At 38.8% G+C, this 23,071-nt stretch overlaps 1 protein-coding gene across 6 annotated transcripts in view; it reads right to left on the bottom strand.

Annotated features, from left to right (window-relative positions):
• Nucleotides 1-23,071, bottom strand: part of agrn (agrin) — a 257,946-nt gene that overhangs the window by 118,482 nt on the left and 116,393 nt on the right. For all 6 annotated transcript variants that reach the window (XM_077578600.1, XM_077578608.1, XM_077578613.1 and 3 more), the window contains one exon: nucleotides 11,578-11,793. In XM_077578600.1, coding sequence (XP_077434726.1) covers nucleotides 11,578-11,793 — 216 coding nt within the window. The remainder of the gene's footprint in view (nucleotides 1-11,577; nucleotides 11,794-23,071) is intronic.

Genomic DNA, 23,071 nt, shown 5'->3' with positions numbered 1-23,071 from the left:
ATTCTGAGAATCCATCATTGTCAGCCCATCAATATTTCAAGCCGAACAGTATTGTAATCGTCCCTCCATCATTTGTCATTCCTCAGCAAAAAAGGCATTCCTTTATTAACGGAATCGGATTGACGATTATGCTACATGCAGACCAAACATGTTTGGAGCGTTCTCAGCGGCGCGTTTCAATATATAGTCAAATGCAGTTAGCGTGGTCAGGCGCGGCTGCGTGAGAATTTTGCTACCTCGCCCATTTCGCCGGCATCGGCTGAGATTAAATTTCGGCGCTGTTGCGTCGGCGGTAGCTGATCGGCACAGAAAATGTACTACTACGTCACATGATGGCACAGAAAAGACAAACACACAACATTAGCTATGTTTGAACGAGCCATGGCTGTTTGGCGTATTCCAACAAGTATTATGACACTGACAGTATTTAGTATCCTGACATTTGTTATTCTATGTTGAATAAAGTTGTCGTTAGCACGCAGTCTTTGCCGGCGCATTATTGAACAACAACAAATTCTGGCGAAGAAGCTTCACTTTCTACCGCTGGCCTTGTTCCTCGCTGCTGATATAAGGTTAGCAGCGATTGGGGTTTCCCTAAAGTCACTTTCGCCAATATTGTTGTTTCCTCGTCTGCTAGCTGTTAGCTGTTGACGCAAGTCAAGGGAGCCAATGGCAGTATTGATCGCCGCATCTGTGGTGTGTTGTCCAACATACATCGTAATTATCACTGTTTGGGCAATGTGACCCAAGATTTTTATCCAAAACAAAATACTGACAATCTGTAAATTGCTATGTATGTATTTCCACAATTTGTGTTGCATGGATGCACACATGTTAAAGAAGTGGGGATTTAAACCAAAATGTATATTTAATCTGTGAGTGTGTGCCCACATGCATATGGGTGTGACCATAGTATCCATACCAATTATAGATCATATATACATACACTGTACTGTATATCCACACACACAAGCACACTGTTAGTCTGACCAAGTTCTGGTTATGAATACCAAGCAAAAATCAGCACCTTGGGGAAATGAGAGCAGGGAAATGGAGTTATATACCGTGACCTCGTGCCCTCCTTGTGTTAGTGTGAGCATGCATAAATGTGTTAAATAATCCCCCATGAGAAATTTGATTAGTCTGTGTTTGTGTATATCAGTGCACACACATTACTGCTTATGACAGCAGCAGCAAGACATGAGGAGATGGTATCTTGAAGAGGCAAATGAGGAGGATGGGAATGCAGAAAGTGGATAAAACAGCTGAGCACTAATCTGCATGAGTAATTTCTGATATCAAGATTTTTCTGGAGTTTTGCTCAGTTTTAGGTCACAAGATACTGACTGACTTTTTGAAGACCTTTCACCATAATGAGAAGCCTGTCAGTCATTGCCATGCCGATCCTATATTACCTACTTTTTTTCCTGCTGTTAGCTATTATCTCTTCTTTTACTGTGATTAGCATTCCAGTCACCACTGTGTTTTCGCATTTATTTTAATCTTGTATCCCTTGCCATTTTATGATATAAAAAAATGTCAGTGCTTTTAAGCAGTATTATTACAAACACTTGTTGCAAAAAAAAGAAACAAAGCCAGCATATGTATGCGACAATACACCATATGTAACATTATAGTTTCCTTCAGCAAACTTGCTAAGCCTGGTGGTCAGGGATGGACTGGCAACAAAATTCAGCCTGGGAAAATATTGGTCAACACGTGCTGAATACTGCTGGCATGGGCTAAGAAAAGCCTGGCGGCCCACCAGGCTTATGAAGCTCTGGGGGAAACCCTGGATATGACGAGTTTCGCTTATACAGTAAGGCAAGGCAAGGCAAGTTTATTAAGTTTAATAAGTCATTGTTTTGCAAATTACAAGTAAATCTCAAGTCTTTGCTCTCAAGCCCCGAGTCAAGTCCCAAGTCAAGAGTCACAAGTCCTACGCTTTGAGTTTCAAGTCCATAAACATGTTGCTTTGACCATAGATATGACCTTGACATCCTGACATTCATTGCCTTGAGCACAGCTCATAGCTAGAGGTCATGTTTTCATGGTTTCTGAGCATTACCAACATTAACATCCCCAATCTATTTCTTAGGACATTCATCTAGGTAACAAACTTACTCAACATTTACACTGGATTTCTGAGTTAACTGTAAATGCTAATAGCCTTATGCACGACATCACATTAAGAATTTCCGGTGCAAAGGTGAGGCAGGAGTTTCCCTTTCCGCTTATTTCACATTAGTGGGAGTTATAATGTGTAGTAAGTACTGTATATTCAGTAGTTCAGCTCAGATGAAAGACATCAATGGTGAGAGAAGGAGAATGTACTAGAGAAGAGGAATGACAGTGTAAGACAAAAGAGCGAGAGAGAATGGAGGGAAATAAATACAGGACATACTACAAGTGAAAGGAAAATAACACAGAAGGATGCATATCTCTACCATCTAGCAGAGGGTGTTACCAAACCAATATCACAAGCGGGAGAGGAATAATGTAAGATACAAGCCTCAGACATACTCTTGTTTGGAGGTTTCATGACCTTTGCACTCCTCCATAGCCAGTTTAGAAAATGATTAAATCTGTGCTTTATATAGTATAGGCCAGTTTAAAAAGAAAAAAAAAAAGAGAGAGAGGAAAAAAAAGACCAGAACAAAACAGTAAAGCAAGAAAAGCAGCCGAGGTAACAACTGCCTGATTTAAGGCGCCTTCACTTCACAAGTCCAGGAGCAAAACAATCTTTTTTTTCTCCTTCTTCTTGGAAGCATTTCCAGTCTCTGGGGGATTCCTATTGAATGTGTTTGCTTGCTTGCTTGTTTGACTGCAGGGAATGGAGATTGTGTTATTCCCAAATCTTCTATCTGCATGCTCTCTATAATGTAGAATGGGTATGGAGAGCAGAATGTTTGGGCTGCATCACATGGAGCGACACAACCAAGTTGACGGAACTTTCGTGCAGAGTGCATGTTTATGCAACTAGTTTTAATCAGTGACCAGCCATTGGGAATTAGTTTTGTTACGATTCACCATTTGAATTACAGGTAAATGGCGATGCAATGTCACACACATCCAATCAAACATGAACTTTCACAACAAAAATGACGTTTGGCGGGTACAAAACTACATCCAGTACATTGTGTTTTACAGTATTTTACACTTTCATATGCCCCTGTGGCAAGCGTGGATGGTTGGTTTCTGTAATTGAAATGTATGCATTGTATACATTCCTTTGCAGCGTGTTGGAATGTGTGCGGATGGTAGTCGCTGACTGGAATTGTTCGTTTTTGTATAGTCTGGTCGAACCACTTGGTGTGCAGCGGGTGTAAGGCATCTATTTGCAATGCGTTCTTGCTAGACTTTTGATAAGCCACGACCTGTGCAGTAGTCCTAATACAGTAAAATAAGATTAGCCCAAATAAATCAATCAGAGCATAGCAATGTTATGTGATGCAAGTATAACAAAGTAGATGACATGAAGCCAACAGACTCTTACATACTATAGGTCAAAAGCTCTTATTATATGCAGAGAGACAGACATACAGTCTCGAATAAAGAAGCGTATTTCCATGGCAGCGACTTCAAAGTACCACATGTCAAGCATGGCGTGGGAATTTTTATCTACTCCTTCCATAGTTCCCGTCATGTGACATCAACACAGTGCTACTGCTAGTTGTCCTCAGATTTCGCCATGCCGAGAAATATGATACAATGACAACTAAAACACTTTTTAGAACGGTATTTTTAACGTAATGTAATGTGATTTGTCCCTTCGGCCCAGTACATTTTAGATCATCTGGGAAATGTATACTTTCTTTACTCAGTCAAGTATTTCTTTGACTTTTTTTTTGTTACAGTTAGTCCAAAAAAAAAAGAAAAAGCCTCAATAACAGGTGTTAAGAAAGGAAGAACAAGAAGTGAAGTAAGCAGACTCACGTTCAACTCTCCAGCAAAGTAGACTGTTTGATTATTCTTACATTTTACTTTTGCAGTGCTCAACTTGAATATTTTTATTATGCATGAGCCGCAACACATTAAGCCTAGTTATTCATCATCATAACTAGAGCCATGTTCACAATTATCATACATAAAACTATTACAGAGCGTTTCAAAGTTGTGCAAATTATCTTTCTGAGATAAAACAAGATTTATGCAACTATTATTTCCTATGTTCACCATTAGCTAATGAAAGACTATTATATAGTTTACAGTCCTCATGTTGACCATGTTACTAAAGATCCTTATTTAAATTTAGTAGTATTTGCTAATTTGTCTTGAATCACATTTGAGGTATTGTAAGAATTTGTGTTCATGTACAATATATTAACACTCTTATTCCATATAGCCTACCAGCCAGTAAATCAGTGATCGGCTGATATATTGGTATCAGCCCCCCCATAAAAAAAAAAAAACATATCGTTGGACTCTAATTATAACCTTTTCCTGCTGTCCCTTGCTTATGTCTGTAGTTGACAAGCTATAGATGCTGTTCATTCTTCTGTTAAGGCTGCTAGCAGTATGTTAGCAGATGAAGCAACAGGTGAAGTAGCCTGAAGTCTTTCTCCATTCATGTTGTGGACATACTGCACAAGTGTGCTTTTGAAGAGACTATCTACAACTCAGTGAGTGAGAGAGCGTGCACTCATCAAGTTGAAGGCAGCAGCAGAGTAGAAGGCACGCACACACGAACATACACACGCAAAATCCCAATGCAATTTTCAGTCTTATTCATCCACATGCACACATGCATTCTGAACTGCCTGCTGCGCTTACACAAAGAAAAGGCAAGGACGAATGAAAATCCATGTTCCACTACAGTGGCTTCACAAGATGAGTTCTCCAACAATTCCCAGTCTCTCTCTGGGAGAGGGAGTCACGGTATGTACGGTCTAGGAGTGGGGTATATTGTATATGTAGCCCTGGTGGCCAGAGCAGCCACATTCTTCCGGAATGTAGTGTGGGCATCTAGTGTAAACCCCAGTTTACACCAATAACTAGTTTATAAAAAGGGGAAACAGTGTTGCCAACTTTACAATTTGGTTGCTATATTTACCGACTTTTATGTCCTCCCCTAGTGACTTTTTTTTTTATTACTACTTCCGCTAAAAAAAAAACTGACAAAATGAGCAGAATCAGTTTCACAATGTTTTATATATGATAATAAAGGTGCCCAGTTGAAGGCAAATCAGTCAGTTGCACTGAATATTGCCAAAGACATAATGTGCATTGACATAAAAAACAAAAGCAGTGATTCATTGACATTTTTGTTTTTGAAATTTAATTAGTACTTTTAAAAAATAAACAACATCAGGGGCATTTCATTTTGGAAGGTCCATGGTAAGTTACTCAATTTTTTTCCCTTCAACATGGCTGTTTGCTACGCTCTACTGAGTGCCATTCTCGTTTTTCGTTGTTATCAGGCACTTACTTTAAACAAGGCCTCTCCTTTTCATTTTGATCATATCTGATACATTACCTTTTTACTGTCAAGAAATGGAGACCAGATGATTTTGAATCATCCATTAAGACCAAAATGAGGATGATGAAGAAGCCTGCCCAAAAGCATTAAGAAGCCGGCGACGTAAATATTACATGGACAACTGAGGGCAGAGAGAAGCCCTCATCTCAACAACGGGTGTCCCCCAGGAGAAGACTAACACTATTACCTGGACACGTTAAATGATCTAATAGCCTCTTTGATGAGATGAGCGAGCTGCTCAGTGATTTGTCCACTAGTCATCTTAAGGGCAGTGTGCATTCAGCTATGTTGCCATGACAGTGATGATAGTCACCAGGCACAAGTTGTTACATACAGCAGCCTTCCTAAGGCTAAAATCACATGAGCGTGGTCTTTATAAGTGGAACAGAAGCCTGTCCTGGTAGTAGAGGGGGTAAAAAAAAATCCATAGTTGTGTCAAAATTGCTTCATTCAAATTTAAGTTTTTTCGGAATTATGACCACTACAAAACAGGCAATCAATTGAACACTGTACAAGTTGTGCAACCATGTAAAGCGAAGCCACTGACCACAAGAAATGTGAGGCAAGGCATGTAAACATGCATTGTTATTGATTTTGCCCCTTCTGTTAGTTATGTAGTGATCCCAGCAGACCAAGAACAGATTTAGCAAAAGGGATGTTTCAATCCAATAAACTATTTCCTTTTTTTGTTGCTTTCTCTAATTAACAACGAGAATGCTGATATTTATTACACACCATATATTAGTCAGGAAAAAAAAGTAAAATGCCAACCGATTTTTAAAATTTGTGCCACACAAATGCTACTTTTAGTCATCAATTCTTAAGTTTTGGCTTGGGTTTTAAAGTAAGGGACATTAACAATGGTGAATATTATTTAGGGCTGCTACTAATGATTATAGTAATAATAAATGAATGTGTTGATTATTTTGTCAATACATCATTTAAAATACAAAACATCCCTTCATTCAAGAACAGGACATTATATGAAATTGGAAGTGCAGAGAAACGCACAAACAAATGAATTATAATTCAATCCCTGGTTTGGCCCGTACTATGACAGAAATTCTCAAAAATATTGATCATTGCTTTTCAAAGCTAAGAAAGATGTTCGCAACAAATGCCTCATTTAAAAACAAACAAACAAAGATAATCAGTATGCTGTCATGGATGACGACAGAAATCTGACCATATGAATATAAATTAAGCAGAAATCAATACTCAATCGACTATCTAAAGGGCTTAGTTAATGACGAATCACAGCTCACCTGTTTTCTGAAGCTGAGCCGTGATTGGTTGTTACCTGAGCAACTGTGATGTCATTTTCATTTTACAGCAAGTGGCTAAATGGTCGCACCCTAAAATGGATAAGAAGGGGCGGATTTTGCGGCTTAATTTATATTCCACCAACGCAACATTAATCACAATACCGTGTTACTGTTTAAACTAGTGAAGGTACATAGACAAATTATTGTAAAGAATATTTTTGGGTTGACTTCCCCTTTTTACTGATTAATTAATTATTGAGTCTCTTGGTAATTGATTAGTGCACCTACAGTATATTATTAGAACAACAACAGAGTTTTGTACAAACTGCTATTGAATCTGAAGAAGCCCAAAGAGATATATTTAAGGCACCTTACAGATGCCTTGCTTCCAAATGAAATAGTGACGATGTAAGGAAAAATACAGGTCTTCTTTGGTGACTGCACTGCAGATAAGACTGACTAGTTGATTTGAATCCGACATGACAGCTTCTCAGAAACCTTGCCACTTCATTTACCTCCATAAAAACCTGCCAATCACTTTCAAACCAGCGAATGAGGACATTTGCAAGATAATCCAACAGACAGGATTTTCGCTGTTTCACTTTTTCCACATGTTATTTTACAGACTCTTCCCAAAATGAAAAATAATATTTTTTTCTCCCAGAAAAAACTACACACAATACCCCATAACGACAATGTGAAAAAAATAGTTTTGAAATTTATGTCAATTTATTAAAAACATTTTAAAACTAAGACATCTCATGTACTTGCACAGCTTTGCTTTGTTGATGCATATATAAAAAGTTTGGCACACCTAGGCTCCGTCATTGAATCAATCGCAACTGGACTGCTTTGTTTGTCTTTTGAAACATTTCGCCCCACACTTAAGTCCAGCGATAGTTCTTGGGGAGAAAAGGAGAAAAAAAATTAAGAAAAAAAAAGCACTTTGACTAGTACTTTCAGATACACTGTACACCCCAGTCCATCAGATTGTGCATGCTGTGTGTTTTACAATCCTGATCTACGCTGATACGGCCAGAAAGTCTATAACCGCCAGCAGATCGGCCCGCCTAGACCTGCCAATGCTGCTTGAATTTAGAAAGAGAATAAGAAACGCTTGGCTTCACATCACCTCCAAGTGTCACTTATTGTACTCTCTCACACAAATACACAGTGACAAACATCTACAGTAAGCCTATTGTTGAATTCAAGGGAAATTATATTGATGCCAACTGATCAGCAAAAAAATGAGATCTAATGAAGTCAAACGGAGAGTGTTCCAGGAGGTCATTTTTCGGTATTCAAATACATTTTCCTTACAAGAAGCTTTTAAAATAGAATGTGTCCATTCCAACTGATTTAACGTGGAAGTAAAGTAAGTAGTAGTCCAGCAAAAAGAAGGATGGACATATTAACTAGTTAACTAGTAAATACACAAATAACTACTTGACTTATATTATTAAGTACCTGTATATCAAGTTACGAGGTGTAAATTTTTTTGCTTTGTGGTACGAGGCAAGTTAACCAACATTTCATTAAAGCTTCAAGTACACCAGACTCGCAGTCGCTGGTACAATTTAATTTCTTTTGAATGGTACAAACACTCAAACACACAAATACAATAAGAACACCTGCTGGTGGCTAAATTACACATTCGCCAGTATGTTTTTTTTAAGCTTTTATACAACACATTGCTATTTTTCTTTTTTAAAACACTTTCAGTTTTTGGGGGCTGAAGCAGATTAGGCCAATAGATTTTCAATGCATTTCAATGCAAGTCATATTCATGATTTCTTTACTTTCCCCCCCCCTTTGCATATGGAAAAAGCAAATGAAACTGACTTTTTTTTTTAATGCATTTACTTTTTTTTCCCTTTAATTCTCAGGCATTAAAACCATTTTTCTGCACAGGTGAGTCAAGGCAACCTTACCAAAATATGTGACATAGAACCACATACCTCGAGTCAAAACCTTTCACCATGTCGATAAATAACTGCTTTTGCCACATATAAATGTGAATCATGTCTTTGGAAATTTACAGCATGATTGACTCCATGATTGCCTTCCACCGGGCTTTTATTTTGTCATACAGAAACGAACGTGAAAATGATTCTGCTCATGTCGTCTGGGAAATTAATGTCGCTAGTCACTTTTTTTCAAGTCACTTGAGCATTTGGAAATGCTATTAAATATAGCCAAACCAAATTGCTAATTTAGTAACATGCATTTGTAATGTGAACTCGCCGTTCACATCGATACTGTCAGTGTAAGCAGTGCACGTCAATGGAGTGGTGCTTTCAACACATTTATTTTTATTTTTTTAAAGTACCTGTACTCGTTATAGTACCCGTCGACAATTAATAAAATCACTGTCAATACTGATGTCATCTGCCTCACACTTTGACTGAATGAAAACATGTAATAGAAGCAACTATTTACGTTTAACATTAAGTGTCTTAAAAGCCCCACTTAAGTACTGCGGGGGGCCTTTGAAGCTTTAGGCGCAGATTGTTTTCCCTACGGTCTAATTGTGACCTTTTAAAAACAAGCATTTTAATCCCTAAGTGAAATTCAGCTTAGACAACCATTATCATTATCATCATTAGGAATGTTGTTCTTATTTATATGTTTTTTCGCAGTGACCACATGCTGTTGTTACCTGCAGCAATTGTGCTGCTTCTGCTCCACAGCGGACACATGCAGATTAGGCTCCCAAGTCTTTTTTTTTTTCTTTTTTTTTTCGTGGTTCCACAATCATTGTCGGCTCTTTCATCTCCATCTACAGCAAATGTTTCAGCTCACGCCTGTTTCAATGTTATTTGCTACCCTCCCTCCTTCAGTGGCCCCGCCTCTCTTGCCCGCCCGTTCTTGCCCCTTTTATCTCCACATTTCCTCTCTGCCTGCGGTGAGCACTCACCAAGCTTGTTATTAGTAGCTGAAGCCGACCTGCAATGTAATTCCACCCTTGGAATAAGCGGTGGAACCACACTGAGTGGAATACCTGAGGCGGACAAAATAATGTAATAGAAGTTTTGGTTTGTGAGGGTACATGTGGTGTTTAAACTTTGACTACTTTATCGCCATATTGACAAAACATGAAAACGAGACCGGACAAAACTGAGAAGTTTGCTTTGTTGTCACAGAAGAAAGACAGAATTGCAAAAGCTGTGCTGTGTTACAGCGCAATAGGAATTCATTAAGATGACACAAATAAAACTCAAACACATATCCAACATCCAAAAATCACAATTCTATATCTTCTCACAATATTTTTACTCTGTCGGTTATGATGTGGTTTCGAATTTGACTATTTAAATGTTATTTCTGTGTTGCAAATTGTGTATTAGTAACATGTTTTCAAGTCGGTAGCTTTCAGTCACTGAAATAAGTGACAGAAGTAAAAAATATTGGTCTGTGAAATAAAACAAAACAAATTGCGACAAATGGAAATCAGTCATTTATATTTATGGTCCAACAGAATTACTGTAGTTTGCATAAAAATGATCAAACTATTTCAGTAATACTTAATGAGTTGTGCACGTGTCAACTCACGGTATTTTGGCCAAATCCTCATGGGTAAATAATTGCTCCAGCCGTCTCAAGATTGAAGGGTCCCTTCTCCAGATTTAGATCAGGCTCTTCAGAATAATTAGCGTTTTTTGTTCTTAGCCAAGCTAATCTATTTTTAGTCATGTGTAGCTGTGTGTTTTGGATCATCATCCTGTTGGAGGACAGCTCACTGACAAAACACTTTTCCTTGCAGAAGGGCTTGATAATCTTTCAATGTACCCTGCACAGATCCCAGACACCCTGTGCTTAATGTCGCAAAGGAAACCCAACTATTCCCACTCCTTCCGACACACAAGGCTCGAAATAAGCGTTTTTGCATTGCAGATTGGGACACAATGAATATCAAAACTGAGAATCACAGAATTTTTTGTTTTTACGATAATTGAACGGAGGAGACTGTACCAAAAAGCTTTGCTGGGCTGAACGTGCACACCGTATGACGAAAGACGCGGAAGCCATGCTAATTGATGAGCTAACCTAATGTCATCGTAACAGATCGTAATTAAGTACTTCAGAAGTTTGTCTGGAACTGCATTACAGCGGAGCGTATCCAATGGTGAACAACAAAATAGCAGGACATTTAGTAAGTGCCTGGACAGAAAATTATATGAAGTAATGTTACACACATACACTTAGCTTAACAGGAACGTAAATGTTATGATAATGTTATGGCATACATCAGTCGGAAAGAATGGCCTAGAAGTTAAAATTCTATTAATAGTATAATGAATATCATTAATTTGATTTGTTTTCACTAAATAATTTGTTGATGCCCAATTGTCAAATAAACCTAGAAAAATATAAAATCATGTATTTTTTTCATAATGAACCAGAATAGCTACTGTAGCTAAATGTAACCCAGTTTATAAAAAACAGCTATAAGTATGATTCAATAGAGTTCTATAACACTAAAAACTGTAACCACAATAATAAACAATGCGAAATTAATGTTTAATAGCTCTTTGCAAAGGCAGAATTTCTAATATGATTCTCGTATAGGATCTCATTAGATTTGAAAGTGTCCCTAATGTGGCCGGTGAACATTCATATACGGTTAATTTTTAAAATAAATGAATACAGTTAGATGGCTTGTAATCAGTAGAATAGCAGTTCTGTTGTTGCCATTGCAACATTGTATCACCTGATGTAAAATATTGGTGGACCGCCCATGTTGTATAAGTGTCCACACAAATATTACTGTAGTCACCACAAAATTACTTCTGTTAAATGGATACTTTTGGTTTGTCTGGTGGTGGTACTTACAGCATGGCCCCTTACGCAGCACCTTGATCCGTCGCTGGGTGTGGCACTGGGCTTTCTCCAGCTCGCACTCGTTGGTGTAGGTGGACGAATCGGAGCCACACACGGGCGCCACCAAGGATGGACATTCGCCTCTCTTGCACACGCACTCCGCATTGGCGGGGTCGTTCGGGTCTCGCTCGCACACGGCGCCAAAGCCGCACAACTTCCCTCGGCAGCCTGAATAGGAGACAAGAGAAGGTGGTTTTAGGAGTGATTTGGTACAAATTCATATGATGAGTGATGGAGTCTTTGCAAAACATTACTATGTACTCTATTCAGCTATTATAAATAACTGTATAACACTATACAATATCACTCATCAAAAAATAATGTGAGAATTGATTAGTTGTCATTAATCATTACACCTCTACAATAAACAAACCATAAGAAAGCGATTCAAACATGAAACAATGACAACTGTGAAGACAACAATGCAAAACGTCTGCCTTTGTGCTTAGCTTCATGACCAGATATTAAAGTGACACACTGCTGAAAGCATAACAGGAAAAATAGAACATGTGCATGGCTTTGTGTTTTTATGTTGTGTGAACATAAAACACTAAGTTAGAAACTAATTGACCCGTGTTGTGGCAGCTCCAGATGGTGACGTGCTGCACTCACTTTGAGGGCCGCTTGTGAGCCAGCTGGCAGCTGTCCTTGCAAAAAACAAAAATATTCTCAAAAGGTACCCCACCTGATCATAACTCACTGGACAAATTCACACTCACGGGAGTTTACAAAGTCTCGTGCGCTGATGGGAAACATGTCACATTAACCCACACCTGCACACAGATAGCCACTTCTTATCACTAGCTAGCAGGCTGGCACTTTAAGCAGTCCAGCATGTCCACTTGGACCGGCTGCTGGGTTTCGCTGAAGTAGATCGACAGTTTGATACACATCGCACACACCCACAAACACAAAGTGTGTGTGTGCAACCAGTCCAACTTCTCCCCAAGGCATCTCATTTTATCCTGAGAGTGAGAGTTCCGTGTGTGTGTGTGTGTGTGTGTGAGCGTGAAAGACATGCCCACTATTCCCAGTGGGAAAATGCCTGACAGCTACCTGAGCTCACACTCTTTTGTATCTAGGGAAAATATATCTCTGCATGTGTGTGTGTGCGTGCTTCATTCACACATATAGAATGACTAGCAAATAAACCACTCTGCGCCTGACTTCACCTTACACCACATATACAGTATAAATGCAACACCTTGTCTTTGCTCCCATTTTTTATGAGATGAACGCAAAGATCTCAAACTTCTACCGCATACACAATATCACCATTTCTCTCAAATATGGTTCACAAACCAGTCTAAGACCCCGTCCAGACGGAAACAAAGCCGGCGTCGTTTCTCAAACAAATCTCGTACACGCAGAAGCATTTCAAGACTTGCGTGTGTCCAAAAGAAGACGATGAGAACGTTTAACGGCTGTAATGTATATGCCAAGTCTGGAGTGGCGCTGTAGCGCAGCCACAGGGAGTTAACGGAAAACGTAGAAGAAGACAAACACTTTTTTTCCTCCTTAACTTTATTGCAATCTACAGAACAAATTTGGCTTTGCATGTATCAAAACAACATGAAAAAGACGAACACAGGAGAAGTGACAATGGAGGGTGATTCAAGTACAACACCGCTTGTTGAACGTGGGCATAAAGAAGCAAAATATTTTGCTGCAAAAGAATAAGCAAGCTAAGGAGGCTGCGCAAAACGACTACAACACGGCTATCCGCCATTGTTGTTGACAGACTGATGGTTCGCGTGCAGTCCCGCGAGAATTGGCGCATACATCATCAATCTGCGACAATGTGTCATCATCGAGCTGCGACCATTACATCATCATTGGAGGAGTATCCTGCATATGGTGTCCAGACGAACGCGTACGTGGCGCGTTTTGAAATCTTTCTACTCTGGAGCCCGGTTTCAAAAGTGATCGGTTTCAAGCTCCGCAACCGCGCCATCGTGTGGACGAACGGCCTTAACGGTAAGAAACTTGTGAGGATACACTGAAACTGGCTTTCGTGTGGACGGGGCCTAAATCTGTGATAGTGAGCATTCCTACTTTGCCAAGAGACACCGTGATTAGTGCACAGGTGTGCCTTAGACTGCCAACAATTAAAGGTCGCACTGAAAGGTGCAGTTTTGTTTTGTTGTGTGTGTGAGTGTGTGTGCGCATGGGGGTGACCGATTGTCACCAAAATGTATGTGCACATGTGTAACCTTGCGATAATAGAAATCTAAATATTTTGGATTGGAAGCACTGACCTACTTTTACATTTTACATAAAATTGCATTACTTAATTTCCAACCATCTATTCTCTTCATTTCACAGTGTGTGTCTTAGCTGCCCAGCTTTCATTTGTGTGTATGTTAGAATTAAATTTTTTACTTTTTGTCCACTCAGAGTCAGCTCCAGTGTGTTGACATGTCTTCAGTGCCTTAAGTGATGGCAAATGACACATACAAACTGTTGACTATGGTTGTTTGTTTTTCTAACCAATCAGATTGCAAATTCACCATGCAGGCCAGAGTGATGTTGGCAGAGCAAAAATAGTTTTGCGATATGCAGCCAATCATAACGTGTCTTGCCTAAATCTTGAGTGAAGTTCATAATTCTTCACAAGTTCCTGGGGCGAATTATTAAAAATTCATTTTTTATGGCAGACTTTGAAAAACTGGACGCTTGTGATAGGTCGGCTAACACCGTACCTGGCTGGCTTGTTTCAATCCAGAAAATGATTTATTTGTTACACCCGAAGCAATAACAACTAGTTAACTTTGACAACCAATTACAACTATTTAGCTCTGAGGAGAGAAAAAGGGAAATATTTTGTATACAAATAATTAGTATCTCTGGTGAGTATGATGTATTTTATTTAAGGTTTTTACTTTTTTGTCATGTTATTAAATAAATACTGATTTTGAGCTGCTATATTGCAGTGTAGAGATTCTGACTTTTACTGGATTTTGACAAATTTTGCAAGGACCACAGAATATTGTGTTCAATTGCTATAAAAACATGGAACCTACCAAAAGAAAGATTATTACAATTCTATCTGTTTCCGTTTTGCAGCAATTAGCATTAGAATATAGCTAAGTTTCATCCTTATTTACAAGTCTGTTTAAAACAGTGGGGAAAGGAGCATTTTTGAAACACGGCCCTCTCTGGTTGATCTCTTATACTCTGCTGCCACCTGATGGACATTTTTGTAATAACTAACATTTCTTTAAGCGTTCTCTTCAGATCAGAGGCTGAATCAAAGCCTTCTTTATGCTATAGCATTAAGAAAACATTTTTTCTTTAAATGTATAAATACGTTTTTGGGACCACAGAAATTTTTAAAATATAATAATAATACGTTTTTGGGAGCAAATGAGTTAAAACAGTTACCCCAATGTGAAAATATGCCCTAACCTCATCAAAGTTGAATAAACAAGTACCATATATAGCCAGTGTTTAGTACCGTTTCAAACACACAAATTTGAATGTGATCTGTGCACAAACTCTGCGGTGGATGGATGATGAATCGAAAGAGGGGTACAACAATTCCCATATAACATGATGAAGGGCTACGAAAAAAAATGCTTTGTCTTGACAGTTGACACACCACCTGGAGAGAAAAGAAGACGAAGAATGACGGTTTGCAACCAAATCTCTTCTGCAATGTTTTGCTCTGAATCCTGACTGTAGCCTGGAGCTGAGCTGAGTGAAGAAAGACTGACATTGAAGCTGCAGGTAGGGTGAAAGCAAAGGCACAGTATCAGGTGCATGCAATGGACTGAGCGTACAAACTGCATACTTATGTAGTTATTTCCTGGGGAGACCATATCATAGTTGATGATTTTGTTTTCTTCAGATCCACAAGCACACAAGATACTTAACAGGAACATCACAGCTAAACAACAAAAGCACCCAAAACTGTCCATAATAAATAGAAAATGTGTTGGCTCTATCTCAGTCTGACTGACAGGTGGTCTGTGGGAATATGGAAAGAATGTGAACAAAATAGCTCAGATATCCAGGAAGAAGAAAGGTATCAGTTTACAAACTTCCATTCTTTCATTTATGTTCTATTGCTTATCTTGTTTAGGGTTATGAGTGACCAGCCGAGCAAGTAAATGTAACATATAGAAACCACAACCAATGTCATTTTTGTTGTTTTTCATTAAAGAAATTAATGACATACTCATAAATTCACAAAATGTGTCTCATCTTGAAGCTAATTGAAGCCCCAGTGAGAGGCGGTCAGATCAAACTCGTTCTTGGCCTGCTCTCAAAACATCCATTATCTGGACTTTTCCCCTGGATAAATAACTATGGCTGGATGCTGGACTACCTTATCCATCCTTCTACTGGCGTGCTTCCACAGTTGACCATTTAAGGGTGTCCCCACGACAACAAGACGATATGCCTGGCAAATATGACTCAGCTGCGAGTTCAGCCTGGTTCCATCACGTCCTCAACCCTGCTTATACTATGCTCTCCTTTGGGAGCATGGCTTGAGCCTTTTTTTCTGTCTTCCCTTCTTATCCAAGATCTCACAGTACCGACTGGCCTCTCAGTCCTGTCTCTTTTTTTTTTTTTTTTTACATGTTTTTCTTGGACGGGTTTAGCCTGTTAAGTTCATTGCTCTTGTACGTGTGCATGTTTCCAGCACTGATCACTGACTTTTCATGCATATCAAAACATTCAGGAATATGTTTTCAGTCTTAACACTCGATAAACATGGTGGATATGCTGTGCGGCAAACACTATACTTGCCTCTACCATGGAGAAGATGTTGAACCTTTAAAAAAATATCGGTGGGTTTTTCTGGGTTGGAATTGCAGTAGAATACAGCTGTTTCAAGTAAAAATGTACAATTATGTATGTTATCAACTTAATGCAATGTATGACTTTGAGAGAATGATGCAACAAAATTTTCATGTGAACAGGCTTAACAAGAATGGCTACTCATACACAATACATAATTGATCAAAGCGCTACAGCATTTTCTACTTCTACAACAAATCTACTTGATTAATGGTTAAGAGTCCCCAAAGTTTAACAGCCTTGTCCATTCAACCAACAACATTCACATGGTTTTTAATTTAAAATTCTTTACATGATGAATGCAATCATGTCCCCAGTGCACATGACACAATTTTGAAGAAGAAAAAGTGAGGAGAGGGCATAAAGACTAAACACTTTTCCCCATAGGTAGCTGTAATGCCCGCTATCTTTCAAGGACGCAGCAAAGTGAACACTGTGTACTATATTACGGAAGTGTCCAAAGCAAAGGCAGAAAAAAAGTTACTAACTCTTAACACTGGCTAGTGTTAGATATTATTAACATTTAAATTCTTTAATTTCATATATTAACCATTGTTATACATTATTAACATCTTAATTCTTTATATTAACCATGTTGAAATGTTTTATAGATGTGTAAAGCAAGTAGTGTTGAACTCAGTATAATTTGACCTTAAGCTGGGACATATTATTTGGTCTAGAAGTTCCTTCTCTGTTGGAAAACACATTTGGTCCTTGAGAACAGAATCTGCTTCGAACACACACCCCTGACTCTGTTTTCGCCATCGCTCACGGAAAAGTACCAAGAGAGTATGTTTTGTCTACAAATGAAAGAGAGGCGGTCTGTTTAACTATAAGAAGCCATTTTACACGCGGAAGAGACACATTCGGCACTCTGAAATTCCACCTGTTATGTGATGTTTGGAGCCTGTCACGATGTCCAGAGATCTCTGTTTTTTAATAAATCATCTTGCAAAGGTTTTTTTTCTTACATTAAATCTGTCTTCAAATTTTTGGAACACGCAAAGAGGACGAAATAATTTTATTCCTCTTCACTAGTCAAGTACTAGGAACGGTACCTTGTTATAGCCGATAGTAGTAGAATGCAAACACACGCACAGGCAATAATGTACATGGATTCAAATTATCGAAATATGCAAAGTTGACAGCGTGAGCTGTGCTTGGATTTTAAATGTGTGTTTGGTGAGCATGTGTGTGTGTGTGTCTGTGTGACAAAAGAGTCTGCTGTGAAGAATGTTGACTGGATGGCTGCACCGTGTTGGATTTACACTTTGCTCACTATTGATTAATAATACAAACTCGTACCATTTCCAGTGTGAATACACACTTTGCAATTCTTTGTCCAAAGGTCTTACAGAGTGAAAATGAGTGTGCGTATGCATGTTTGCTCTTCCATGCACTCACAGAATGTAAGGTAATCTCCCTTGAGCCCTGCAGCGTTACAAGCTTCACTTCCATGCTGCTACTTTTTTTCTTTTCTATTGGAGGCTGAGGAAGAAAATCCCATTGCAGAGAAAGACAGCATGTCCATTTTGTACTTGTTAAAGCAAACATGTTTTCCAGGTAGCGCTTCATCGTTGTTGAGGCTCATCCATTAAACATGATGGTTTGACGGCGCCTTAAGTATCGACAGAATGGGTCATTAAAGGGATTGAAACATGACACCACAAGTGGAAAGATGTGGTACCATTTAACGTCACAATAGCCAGTGCTGATTCAGTATGTTCCGAACTTAAAATGATAAATTAAAAAATTCTGCCTCAATGATGTTTTATTTTTGGTGGAAAATTTGACAATGACTACTATAACACTGTGTGCAAATATACTTATCAACACTATATTATACAATGAAAAATTGGATTTTGCATGACATCAGTGTGTACCGTTCATCTCCTGACATTATTTTATTCATTACTGTATTTGCTTAGTTTATTGATTTGGTGTACTCTCATTAAGTTATTGTTTTTGTGAACTTTAAATGTAATAATCAGATGTAACGCTACTTTAAAATAAGTGTTTTTTCCTGGCCCCTGTGTTTTAACATGCATTTTGGAAGCCAGAGTCCATGTGGCTTGTGGTATATTTTTTTCCCCTTCATTTAACCGGTGAAAAACATAACAAATAAATACATAAATAAAATGAAAACATTTATAGAACTGGTTGAAATTACTTAAGCAACTGTATCCGATCTTAGTCTTAATAAGCATCCATTCTGTCATCTGAAAGTATCAAAATACATGTTTCGGAAATTCTCAACTCTAGTCAGAGCGAACCAATTTGTGGATACAGTGATAAGGGAGGTCACAGCTTGGCACAAATTACCACCTTTGTCACAGTTAGCTGTAGCTGTTGGTAGGAATGGGCCACTTACTGGTTTCAAGGCATACTACGGGTTTTGAAAAGTATTGGTTTAAAAAACATTAGAAACATTCCGCCAGGGGCATTAGCTGTTTATTTATTTATTTTTGAGTCACCAGTGCAGGCAAAGTGACACAACCTCTTTTTTGTTGTGCACAGTAAATTTCGTTGAGTACATTTCACTATATTAAGTCCCAGTTTAAAGTCTAATTTACACTTGGAAGAGATTAAAATAATCAGAGTGTAAAGTGTACATTTTACTCTGTACTTGGTAGAGGAATGATATGCAAAACTTGCTGGCTTTCAGTTTAGTTAGTTGGTTTAGTTTCTGCTCCTGACTCCAGTAGTGGCTGTTACAGCAAAGTCAGTCTGCAGATTTGCCACAACCGTGAAACAAAACATTAAGTACATGGGAGAAGAGCAAAATGAACCGAGTGAAGAAGGTCATGAATAATTAAAAGTCATGAACTGAGTGAGACAAGACCAGCGCCAAATATCTAAGGAGCACATGGGTAGAGATGCCCAAATGGCAAACGTCTTGATTAGCCCTTTGAGGTGAACCCGCAGATTTGATCAGTGACACAAACACCAGCTAAACAACTGACAGCAGGGGTCCATTTCACAAAGCATGTTCAGCAAACACCGAGACTAACCCTGAACAGCGAGTTGGCATGCCCTGAGATAGGAAACTCTGCGTTTTTGGTTCCAGGACAGCTGACTTGAGGTAGTTATATCAACGCAGAGTAGTTTCCCCTGGCGTTGCCACTACACTAAAAAGTGTACGATTGGACCCCCGATTTGTCGAGTCACCATGGCAACGGGGAAACGCAGTGTGCGGCGCCGCCCTCTGCTTCTGCGTTTTTGTTTTTTTACTCCTCTCGACTGAAAATCTAAATGCAATCATATGGCGAATTTGAACACGTCTTTAAATTTAAATGTAAATTTAAATGTAGTCTTTTGCAATCACAATGATATTACAGGGAAACCTGTTGAATGGTAACTCCTTAATTCATTTCATTTAGCTGCAATCCTGCGGGGGAGAAGCGTACTTGACTTAAGATGAAATATAAAAACATTATTTAAATGGTTATACGAAAAAAACAGAGCATAACACACAGTACATGCTGTGATGTGAGCGCATGACTACGGCTGGCAATGTTGCAAATGTAAGGACGGATTAAGATGTGTATGGTGTAGGTGATTGTGATGTGAAACAGTACCGTTCAAAAAGATAACTGTCCGGAAATGCCAGCATATCTATGCACGGTCTGATAAACTCACGACGAATATTTAATTGCGTGCGCAATAATGCGGCACCTTCATCAATAGGGTCATTGTCAAAAGGACATGCCATGTTCGTGGACTTTATGCTATAGACTATAGGCGTATTTACGCAAAAACTCGCCACAGCAGACTTTATGAATGAGGGAATGTGTCTGAAAGGAGGCGGGGACAGAGAAAACCTAGAGGTACATTGTGGAAAACCAGCAACCGACCAGGTTTGGTTTATGGAACATGTTACAACAGTAACTGACCGAGAGCTTAAATGACCTCTTTTTATGAGACAGGCTAGAGTTACCTCTTTTTCTCTGGTTTCAATTACCTCCCTTTCTGAAACTGTAGAGTTTCCCACATTTCAGGGTTTCCTGACCCAGAGTTCTCACAAAAACTGTTTTGTGAAATAGACCCCAGATCAGAGAAGGAAAGTGGATGGTGTTTCCTTGGGAGACACAGCTCAGTGGCATCCAAGTGACGTCGCATCAATGTTGAATGAGTGTAAATTCATTACACTCCAGCACTCCTGAGGGACACCTTCCACTTACTGCCCAATAAATGGAGCTGCTTTTTTTCCCAGCTGATGCTAAGTAATATAGAGGAGATCTCTTAATGGTTCTCTGTCTTGGCCCTTCTATTTATAAGCAGCGCTCCTATTAGCGGCGGGGCCTGAAAACTTGAGGCAGTGAGGGGAAAGGTTGCCATGACAACATCCGGTGATGCAATTAGAGCGGCTTGCATCATACAGTAGTCCGTCGTGCACACAGGTGGTTTAGATCACACAATCAACACTCAAGTTTGACTCCCTCTGGATCTTAATTTGCATCAGTAGTCAAATCTCTCCATTGTTATTTGCTTCGGCTCACTACTTTGGTGTAAAAATTTTGATTTTCAAAATTGAATTCCAGGCATGGAGGCTCAACATAAGTAGTGAATGAACAATAAGAGATTGGAACAAAATTGATAAACAGTTGTGGAGGACCTACATACATTTGTTAATTGGTGATGTGTCTGTTTAACGAAGGAAATGATCTGTCTCAATAGATTGATAAAACAAAAATACAATTTTTACCCATGAAAACTGACAACATAGCAAATCTTGAGTTATTGAGATTGTCACATGATTGATGTTTTATTCAATCATGGTGAAACATTGACTTTTCAATGTAACTTAAAGCGGGCATTGAACCACTTCATGATATGGGACGGTCTCTGAGACAACTAAGTGGTGGTAATAAATCTGTTGAGTACTGTATGTGCCTTCGGCTGGTTGCCGCAAGTAATGACATTCTTGAAGCCTCCATTCCCTAAAGGGCTGATCAGCTGGTAACGGCTAGAATAAAAAGGCTAATGGAAAAGTAGTAATTACTCATTTTACAAGCTGTGAAGCAACAAAATACACACCTTAGAGTTCTCACATTCCCAGTGCATTTTTATTTTTAACCAAATTACCGGTAAGTGTGAGCCATTTATTTTTAAGACTATTTTTAGAAGATGAATGAAAAATGCCAAGTTATTTTGGAGCATATTTTATCGTATAATTAGGTTTAAACTTTTAATCTAGTTAAGGCATTCGTAGGGGTTCCACTTAAGCAATTTCACCTGTGTATCTGACTATGACACCACACTCACACATAAGCCATCTGGTTCTCCCTCGGCTAAGGTGCAGGATGAACACAATCACCAAACAATATACCCTATATTGTGCAAGCATAGGCTAGACCAGCGCTGCAAGTCAGTAAGGACATTTAGGAAAATGAGAAATAATCTTGAAGAGCGCAAACACGGAGGAAATTACATTAGCTAACGTCATTAGGAGTTTTAGGACAATGTTGTATGCAGGATAGGGAAACAAGGGTGTGAAAATGAGTTTGTAAAAAGGAAGTCTCCTGTTTGTATAAACTTTTAAAAGCAGATCGTTGTTGATGTTCACTGTGCCAGAGTAGAGTATACATCACTGCATCAATACCAATAGGTCATCTCTAGAATACGAAGATATTCTGCTTGTTAGGATATTGTGTTTCTTTAAAAACAAACCAAGATCAGTCATTTCCCCATGCCAACGTTGTTTCCTATTGTTGCTCCTGCTTTGGGATCCAGTCATTGCTATTTGTAGACTCCCTTGGCTAATGCTTCTTCTTTCCTTTTAATTACGTCCCACTGGCATTGGCTGAACACACCAGACAAAGAAACAAAGAGCATATGAATACCTGTGGCGCATAATTATATGTAAAGCTAACCGCATCAAAATAAATATTTACACTATATCTTTGTCATTTAAGTTGAGTGTTTTATTGTTTTTAACAAGAAAAATCCAGTAAAGTGAATTAGTAGATTTGTAAATAGGGGAGACCGGGGCTAGTTGGATCACGACAATAGCAATAGCAATAGCAATAGCAATAGCAATAGCAATAGCAATAGCAATAGCAATAGCAATTTTCTTCTCCACCAGAGGGCGCAACGAAAAAGTGGAATACTAGTTTTCTTTGTATAAATGGTCAGGGGTTGTGTACTGTCTGAAAAGAGAATAGCACGTAGTGCGCCGAGATGAGTGCCAGTTATCTTTTTTTGCACAACCCAAAGTAAAAATTGTCAACGTCATATTTTGAAACAGGCGTCGTACAAAGACAAATTTTTAGCAGCAAATCATGTGGACTCATTAGAGAAGAGATTCAGGCATCTTGTCTTGCCTCAGTCACTGCTCAAAGTGCTCAGTTTTAATAATAAAAATAGTAATAATACATTTTATTCATACTGTAAGCGCCTTTCTGGACACTCAGGTCACCTTACAACAACAGTTAAAACATACAAATACCATGGTAAGAACAACATAAGGTAAAAATAAAACGAAGCAGTTATAGTCAGTGAGAGTAGGCTTGTTTAAACAGATGAGTTTTGAGAATGGATTTGAAATAGGTTATTGAGTCTATGTTACAGAGGTCAGCGGGGAGAGTGTTACAGAGCGACTGAAAGCTCCGCTCCCCATGGTGACGAGGCGGGCAACGAA

Source organism: Vanacampus margaritifer, chromosome 1 (assembly GCF_051991255.1).
Source record: "Vanacampus margaritifer isolate UIUO_Vmar chromosome 1, RoL_Vmar_1.0, whole genome shotgun sequence".
Classification (NCBI taxonomy): domain Eukaryota; kingdom Metazoa; phylum Chordata; class Actinopteri; order Syngnathiformes; family Syngnathidae; genus Vanacampus; species Vanacampus margaritifer.
The sequence above is the reverse complement of the archived record's forward strand: the minus strand, read 5'-3'. Positions and strand labels throughout refer to the sequence as shown.